Source organism: Limulus polyphemus, unplaced genomic scaffold, assembly GCF_000517525.1.
Source record: "Limulus polyphemus unplaced genomic scaffold, Limulus_polyphemus-2.1.2 Scaffold424, whole genome shotgun sequence".
Lineage (NCBI taxonomy): Eukaryota > Metazoa > Arthropoda > Merostomata > Xiphosura > Limulidae > Limulus > Limulus polyphemus.
In genome coordinates this window covers 219,160-228,786 of record NW_013666034.1, presented here as the reverse complement: position 1 = coordinate 228,786, position 9,627 = coordinate 219,160, and the positions used below count along the sequence as shown (strand labels likewise).

The 9,627-nt window shown below is 35.1% G+C and overlaps 1 protein-coding gene across 1 annotated transcript in view; it reads right to left on the bottom strand.

Moving 5' to 3' along the window:
* The window catches only part of LOC106458169 (pair-rule protein odd-paired-like), a 15,648-nt gene extending 8,941 nt beyond the window's left edge, over positions 1-6,707 (bottom strand). The window contains exon 1 of the mRNA XM_013917637.2: positions 6,618-6,707. Within this exon, the coding sequence (XP_013773091.2) occupies positions 6,618-6,707 (90 nt within the window). The remainder of the gene's footprint in view (positions 1-6,617) is intronic.
* Positions 6,708-9,627: the final 2,920 nt, after the last annotated feature.

Here is a 9,627-nt window from a genome sequence, read left to right as displayed (position 1 = left end):
TCAAGCAAACAATTCTTAGTATCTCAAACTTATCGGTCTTAAATTCGAAAACCTAATTATATGAATAATTATTCATATTTATTCAAATTAGTCCTCAAATTTGCATGCATACTTATATGGATAATTAATTGGTCTTGAATGGGCATACCTACTTACTTAAAAACTAATTGGTCCTAAATTTGCATGCGTACTTATATGGATAATTAATTGGTCCTCAATTTGCATACGTACTTATATCGATAATTAAATGATCTTGAATTGGCATACCTACTTATTCAAAAACTAATCGTTCCTGAATTTGGCTAGTATATGTATATATATGTTGAGAGTCACGGCTAGTATATGTATATATATTTAATTAAGTTCTGATACGTGGCTGAAACTGCAATGTAAATAAGAACGTATGAAAATTTAGGACCAATTAATTATCCACATAAGTAGGTAGGCAATTTAGCTACTTTTTTTTTTACTACGAGTTTTGTTTTTCGTTTTGTGAGTTTCTTGGTTTCAACCCTTAAAACCGTGTCATAACTGTTTCATACTCTGTACCCTATTATAAATACTATTTCTTTATTTTACTGTTTATTTTACGTGTAGTTATATTAAATAAAGTTACGTCTACGTGACTTTGTTTGTCTGACGGCGTAATTTTTTTAAAAAACCAGGATTTATCTATTTAACACATAGTGCTCGCAAGAAAGAAAGCGTGACTTAAACGATGTTTTTCTTATAGCAAAGTCACATCGGGCTATCTGCTCTGTCCACCGAGAGGAATTGAACCCCTGATTTTAGGATTGTAAACCCTTAGACTTGCCGCTGTCCCATCGGGGATGTGAAAATGATAAAACAAAGAAAATTCAAATGAAGGGCATGAAAAACTACCGCAAATATTTTAAGTGTCACGGCTAGTATATGTATATATATTTTGAGTGTCACGGCTAGTATATGTATATATATTTTGAGTGTCACATGTTTATAAAAGTCTATGAAATGAACCAAAACTAAAGTATTGCAAAGTAAAGTAAATGTAAAGTTGTAATGAAATCAAACTTAGCTGAATATGCAGAAACGTCTGAATGCGTGTTCACAAAGTGATAAACATATAGTTTTGAACGAACTGCGCATGCGTATTTTAGACCTAAGTAAGTCGAAAAACCCACGGAAATTGTATTTAGTGAAATGTTCGTTTGTTTTAGGAAATTACACGCCGGTTAAGTGTTATTTGTGTGAAATACTTTGCAGATAATAAACTAAACTTGAAATCGAAGCTAATCGTTACATGATGACAACGACATTGTGCCATCGTGTACCATACTTCTTGCATTGAAAAGTTGATTAAGCAAAATACACATCGAAATGTGATTCTTTATTGAAAGGCCAATATGCTATCCGGACTTCTCGGTCAAAGGCCTTTCTAACGATATGAGATTTGTAGTGTTTGATCGAGAAATTTGCGAGAAAAGTTCCGGACAGACAAATGCAAGCGTAGTACTTATATAGCTATGTTGTACTGGTCTTGAGCCTCAGGAACTAAATCCTAGCTATAGAAATTAGCAATTTTGTTTTTGAATCGTACTAAAATACACTGACATGTATAAAGTTTAGAATAAGTACTAACCTACAAACTGTGTAAAGTGAGAAACCGCGTAATGAAAATTAAATATTAGATTCAAAAAAACAGTGTCACGCTCTGCGAAATACGTCCATGTTTTCTAAACTCAACTTGCCGTGACTGATAACTTTGGAGATATGTGAAAGAAAGTTATGGGTTCCACCAGACTTCAAAGAATTTCCCTCACAAAACGTTTTTATTTGTTGACTAACTTAAAACTAGTATTCTAAATATCTACAAGATAACGAGAAGTAAAAAAAACTTCATAAAATTCTGTATATGACGAACGTTACGAATATCCCTGGTTCTCACAATCTGCGGATTGCAGGCTCGAATCCCACCACCGAACAATCTCGCCTTTTTAGCCTTGAAGGCCTATATTATGTGAAAGTCAATCCCATTGTTCGTTGGTAAAAGAGTAGTCCAAGCGTTGCTGGTTGGTATTGTTGACCATTTGCCTTCTCTCTAGTCTATCACTGGTAAATTAGGGGCGTCTATCGCAGACAACCCTCGAGTAGTTTTGCGCGAAATTCCAAAACAAACAAAAGCAAATATTAACTGAATAGGATTGTAATGTTATGATGCGCGTACTATAATTAAAAGAACTTTATATTTTAATAAACTTTCGCACAAAAGTTAAATCCAGTAATTTGCCACATACGCATATACAAAGTAGAGATATCTGTCTCGCCAGATCTTTAGTAAATTAGTTCTCAAACACGTTTTTACTCGTTTAAATGGGAACTAGTCCTTCAAAGGGGATATTGTAGTCTTAAGATGGCTTCACCCTCGCTCGCTCGGGGGGGACACTAGTCAGCTGATGATTTTACTCCCCCAGGGGAGGATTCCCGGTTAGAGGAAGTTTTAAAGCAATATAGTTAAGGATTGCTAGCTCGATATGATCACTAAAGCTAAATTGTGGGGTTAAAATATAGCAAAAAAAACAAACAAACAATGCTAGATTTTTGCGCGTTTTACTTTTTATTTTAAGAATGCATACGTCCCTTAATCAACTGGTTAAGAATAGTGTAAAACTAGTGAAACTTTAATTGTGTTGAGGCAAATATAAACGCATGAAGTTTTATATATGAACACATGCGTATATGTGTGTTGCTGTGTGTGTGTGTGCAGGAACCAGGGAAGCGATTGTTCCCCCTTACGTCTGTGTAGAAGGAGCAAGCAGGGCCAGCAACGACCATCTTCAATTATAATAATTTCTACTGGACCGGCCTGGCATGACCTGGTGGTTAAAGTAATCGACTTGCAAGCTGCGGGTCTCAAGTTCGAATCTCTTCATTGAACATGATAGCTCGCCCTTTCCGCCATGGGGGCATTATAAGTGAAGGTCAATCCCACTATTCAGTTAGAGTAGCTAGAGAGTTGGCGATGCATGGTGTAGACTAGTTGACTTCCCTACAGCCAATCATTAAAAATTAAATCATTTAAATTAAAGACGGCTAGTGCAAATAGCCCTCGAATAGCTTTACACAAAATTCAACAAACAAACCTATTAGACCAAAGTAACAAAAATTTTCATTTAGATACTTTAAATTTGTATTTGTCATAATTTTCCACGAAAAATAAAACAAATATGTATCATATAGTTTGCTCAATAAAATATTTAAATGATGTTGGACAATTTCAGGTTCGTTGAATGTCTCTTTCCTTGACAAAAGGAAGTTCCCATGTCCCTGTATGTGTGACATACAGGGACATGAGAGGGATATTTACACCCGAATAACTCATTTTCCATTTCAAGATAACTTATCTTCGACAGACATCCAGAACTCTAAAGAGAAACGGGTTACTTGTGATTACAAGCATCAGTTACGTTGGCGGGAAAGGGCGTAGTAAACTACTATCTCTTGAACTAAGCTGATTTGTATTACAATATATTCGTCGTTAGTTTCATTTTGCTATATGACTTCCAGAAAAATTCACACATCCTTATTAAAACTGAACGTTTAACACTGTACATTAAAACTAAAAGGTTGAGAATATATATTAACACTAAAGGATTAAGGCTATATATTAAAGCTAAACGACTATATATGTACTACAAGTAAACTATATATTAAAACTAAAAGGTTGAGAATATATATTAACACTAAAGGGTTAAGGCTATATATTAAAGCTAAACGACTATATATGTACTACAAGTAAACTATATATTAAAACTAAAAGGTTGAGAATATATATTAACACTAAAGGGTTAAGGCTATATATTAAAGCTAAACGACTATATGTGTATTACAAGTAAACTATATATTAAAACTAAAAGGTTGAGAATATATATTAACACTAAAGGATTAAGGCTATATATTAAAGCTAAACGACTATATGTGTATTACAAGTAAACTATATATTAAAACTAAAAGGTTGAGAATATATATTAACACTAAAGGGTTAAGGCTATATATTAAAGCTAAACGACTATATATGTACTACAAGTAAACTATATATTAAAACCAAAAGTTTGAGAGTACATATTAACAGTTAAAACAGTTAAAATTGTGAATTAAAAGCAAACGGTTAAGGCTATATACCAAAGCTAGACGTCCAAGACTATATATATACACTGTATATATTAAAACTAAGCGGCTGAGTAACAAGAAAAGATCTTAGTTTCGTGGTAAACTAGTTATGGTTTATAAGTTGGTTCTATATAAATTTGCACCCTTTGTTTCTGATGAAGGTGTTAGGCTCGAATATATAAGAAACATTAGTTTCCCTTCTTACTTAGTTCCCTATAATTTAGTGAAGCGCTGAAGCTTGAAATATTGCACACAAATTGCGTAAATATTAAATTCTAACACACGTAACACACGTCTAAAGTAAACGCAAGTCAGCGAACACAATGGGTTATCTGCACCGTATCCACCAAAGGAATCGACACCCGGATTATAGCGTTATAAGCTTTAAAGTTTACCACTAAGACACAGGGATACATTACCGTTAAAACGAGTTTTACACAAAGTAATGATTTACGACTAAATCTGACCCCTTTCCTCTCCCCCCCCCCAAATGTTTTAACTGAAAAGCTGTGTGATGTAAATGATAGTTTCTTAGCCTGCGAGAGACTGCAAAAAAAAGGAATAATAATAAAACACTTTAATTGTAAATCAAGAATGTTCTAATAACACATTATCTTATCGAATTTCTTGAATTGTAATCCATCTTAAAGACAGATAGGTCAGTAGGGTTAGAACAATAAATACAATATATTCTGCATAAAACAACATAACTAATATAATTATAGGGCTGTAGAACTTGTTTCAAAGATTATGACTGATTAGAAAACAAACAGAATACGATTCTACCAATTTATTCACCTGCCATTTCTTAAACGAAACGTCTGCGTACGACTGAACTCAGGGTTAAACGGCGTAAAAAACACCTAAACCTACTGTAAAAGTGCATCAACTTTTTAACCTTGAGTAAAACCAAAATGTCTGACAACTGAAATAAACACCTAAACCTACGGTAAAAATGCATCAACTTTTTAACCTTGAGTAAAACTAAAATGTCTGATTACTGAAATAAACACCTAAACCTACGGTAAAAATGCATCAGCTTTTTCACCTTGAGTAAAACTAAAATGTCTGACTACTGAAATAAACACCTAAACCTACGGTAAAAATGCATCAACTTTTTAACCTTGAGTAAAACAAAAATGTCTGAGTACTGAAATAAACACCTAAACCAAACTTGTTTGGTTTCAATGGAATCCCGTGAAACTGTTTCCAAAACTTTGACAAAAACTCAAATATAGGGTAACAGGTTTCAAATGTTAAATTACCAACACGATAAACATTTAATTTAATACCCAGATTGAAAACTCGTTTCAACAGTAAATAAATACATAATACCTTGTAAAGTAATTTAAAATAAAGTTTAAATCCGCAATAATGGAACAACACCATATATATACGGATAAAAGCTTTGACACTATCACGTGTCCTCTTCAGCCCAACAAAAATATATTAAAAATATTTTCAAGAGCTCAAACAAACGTTGGACTGAAGGGGACACGTGAAAGAGTCGAAACTTTGATTCATATAAGCTTGATGTTGCTCCGTTATTGTGGATTTAAACTTTATTTTATCTTATTAATAGTTTTAGTCGGCGCGCGATCCAGAGTAAAGAAAAATTAACACTTTAACTGTATGTTTTAGTTTAACAAATATTTACATTAGCTGCTACCTTCAGAATGGAAAAATTTCGTCTGTTTAAGAGAAAAGCCACATTGGAGTTATCTGTTCTGTCTACAGCTGGGAATCGAACCTTGGATTTTAGCATTGTCCCACCGGGAGACCCATGGAAACAGACAGAATAACTTAGAAACATCACTTCATCAGACAAAAATGTGAGTGAGTGTTTTACTGAAACTCCAAGTGTATAACACCTGTGTTATAAGATTTACAAAAATGAAGAAAGATTTCTCCCAAGCCTTTATGGGACACTTGTTGGTTATCACACGTGCTCTTAAAAAAAGGAGTATGTAATAGAACTACAAATTGAAATAGTTGCAGACGTCTCAGTGTTTGCTTCTCTCTCACACACACAATGAACTTTTACAGTAAAAGCAAGTATTATCGACGCCAAGCGCTTAAACATCGTTTCCCAGTCTTACTAAACAAAGTCATAGAAGCTTCGTTTCCTAGCAACGTGTTCCACCTGACAAACTTCTTACATAAATATAAATTTAGGTTAAAAAAAGTAAAATAAAAATGCGTACAAGGTTTCTACGCTTCAAGAACGTTAATTCTGAATGGACTTTGAATTTTACTTTGTGAAGTTCTATGAGGTGGCGCTTTAATCGTACATACCTTTGTTTTCAATGAAAAAAAATGTACAGTATACAAATTTTTTATGACTACAATGGTAGTAAATATCAACATTAATTTACAACGAAATTCATTAAGGCAGGTGTTTGAAAGAACATCTAAGATGTTAATTGCTAAGGCCGATCATTGTTACTTGGGGACATAAAATTCTTACTCACATCTTGAAAATCCGCCATCTCTGAGGCCATGGAAGTAGGACGCCTAGGAAGCAAAGGGACCGAAGTAAAAAGCGCCGTGCCACTAGACATAGGTCGGACGGTCCCGTTCAACTAACCTGTAAAAAGTGATTGCTTCTAGCTGAGTGGTGCGTGTAGTCTCACCTGTCCAAGATGAAACAACTCGACTGTCTGCCGGGATCACCTGTTTTCATTGGCTCCTACCTGTCGCTCCTATATAGGACGTCGGCTGTAATGTGTGTTGCTGCCAATGAAGAATGACTCTGTCACGCGCCAATCATTGCACGCGCCTACAGAAGGCAACGTGCCAGATGACTGAGGGGGCAGGCACACAATCTACTAAGTTTTCTGAATGAACCACTACTGAATCAACTTTAGGAAGCACGTGGCGCACGCGCCACCTTCAGGCTTTTCTCCCTCGAGGCTGTTGCGAGAGTGCGGATGTTGATGATGATTGTTACGCTGACAACGAAGACGTTCTAAATAGACCCTCTGCCTGATGTCTTCTAGAAGCTGCCATCTGATTGGTTACTGAAATTTTTGGTCGATCCTCCCTCACAAATTATGTTACTTTTGCAATTTAATGTCGTAACTATAAGTGCCATCTGATTTCCTTGTGAATGGTGAATTAATTGTGAAGAATAATTATCTTTTAGATAAAGCTAAGTTTCTATTTTTGAGTACATTTACTTACTCTCTGGAGTATCAGGAACAACGCTGTGTTGGTCCTATGGGTTTGAGTAATATGAAAGCTAAGACTCTTTTTGTAACCGAAAAGTAATTATATATTCAAAACGTGCCATTGTTTGCTTATTTGTCTTTAGTTCCACAGCTATTAATAACACACTGGGATATCTGCGCTCTGTCGATCGAGGGGAATCGGACCCCGGATTGTAGCATTATAAGTCATCAAACTTACCGCTGACCCACCGGTAAGTTAAAAAAATAAACAAAATAGAATAAGTAATAATGTAATACAGCTGTAAGACGTAAGGTCTCTGGTCTCCTTTGTATTACGTAAAAGCGCTATGTTTGATATATATAAATAAAAGAGAGAAAGATAACAGGATGTCTTACAGCTTACATTGATCAGTAATGCATTTAGAAAATTTATATTTATTACGTTTTTATTCACTATATCTAGATAATCGTACAAATATAATGCTATAAGCGGATGCGTTCGTCTGATGCAAAAGGTACCCGTGCTACGCGTGTTATTAAAAGTCACATTTGTTTGGCGTCGACTTCATGCATTTGACTACCGATCTTCTCGCTCAGTTAAGCCTTCACTTGGGGCATTAATACGGTAAGTTTGATATGAGTGTCAAAATCGAACCGATCGTCCACTGACTTTAATCCCTATATTTGGGGAATCCTCCTGAGTTCTTTTACTACGAAATTGGTTGAGCCAGGTTCTCACAGTTTTTGACACCAGACTGACGGACAAGCAGATAGATGGACAACTCTGTTTTATACATCTAGAGAGAAAATTTGAGTTGTTCGTTAAGTAAAAAGTTGTGACAGTTATGGGATGAACCTTACGTTGTGATCATATTAAATGAAGTTCTGTACTGAAATTGGAATTTTCAACCCGAGCACCAAGTGGGCTGAAGAATGATAATCAAGAAAGGACAAACCTACAATTATGGCACATAAAGTTAAAAATTCTCATAGCATAATTTCGATTTGTATCTACCTCAAAATAATCACACTTTTCAGTACAAGAAATTAAAAATGTTGTAAATTTCTCTACAAAATACACACACACAAAAAAGAATTGTTTGTTAGGTTTACTTTTTTAAATCGTAATTCACCTTGAATAGCTAAGTCATGTGATATATAAACAAAAAACAAAATCTGTACGCTACTTATTTCCTGTAAACAAGAAATTAAAATATTTAAATGTCCGGAGAGTTCTAAACCAACAAATAAATATTTGTGATTTTGAAGCATGAAGTGCTTTGAAATCATACACAGATGATCACATTTTATTGCATGGGTCTATAGACCCATTCCGATGTAACATTTGTTAAATAGTCATCTCTGTAATTTGTTCGATCTAGGTGTACAGTTCACAAATAAAAAAACAATCATGTCTGTTGTTCGTATTGTTAAACATTTTTATCATGTCTGTTGTTCGTATTGTTAAACATTTTTATCATGTCTGCTGTTCGTATTGTTAAACGTTTTTATTAATTTCAAAAGGCTATTTGTTGTTAAAACACAAATTTTAGCGTTAGAAGCTCTCAAGCTTACTGCTGAGCTATTGGGGTGTGTTTTGTTTTAAAAAAAGGACCGGCAGTTTGCCTTTTTATTTTTCTTCTCACTTCAGTGCAATTACAAAAAACAACACGAAACAAAGATTGTTTGTTTGTTTTTTTAATTTCGCGCAAAGCTACACGAGGGCTATCTGCGCTAGCCGTCACTAATCTAGCAGTGTAAGACTAGAGGGAAGGTAGCTAGTCATCACCACCCACCGCCAACTCTTGGGCTACTCTTTTGCCAACGAATAGTGGGATTGACCGTCACATTATAACGCCTCCACGGCTGAAAGGGTGAGCATGGTTGGTGTGACTGGATTTGAACCCGCGACCCTCAGATTGCGAGTCGAGTGCCCTAACCACCTGGCCCTGCCGGACCAATTTTGAAGTGATCAACTAGACAGAAGGCAGCTAGTCAACACCACTAGCTCTTGGGCTACTTTTGTAAGACTAAACAGTGAGATTTTGACGTCACTTTTATAATGCACCCAAGGCTCTAAAGTCCGGGAAGCGATTTTTTTTGAGGGGAGGGGAAAGAAAGGGTAATGGAATCGCAGATAGTCCTGAACGCTAACCATTGAGGTAAACAAAAATAATTGCTTTTAATAATGACTTACCCAATGGTCTTGAACTTTAGTTCCTACAAAATTCATCAAGTTTTAAACATTTGTTCCTGTTTATGTTACAACCACAGACAGAGAGAGAGAGAGAGCATCCTTCTAGGAATTCAT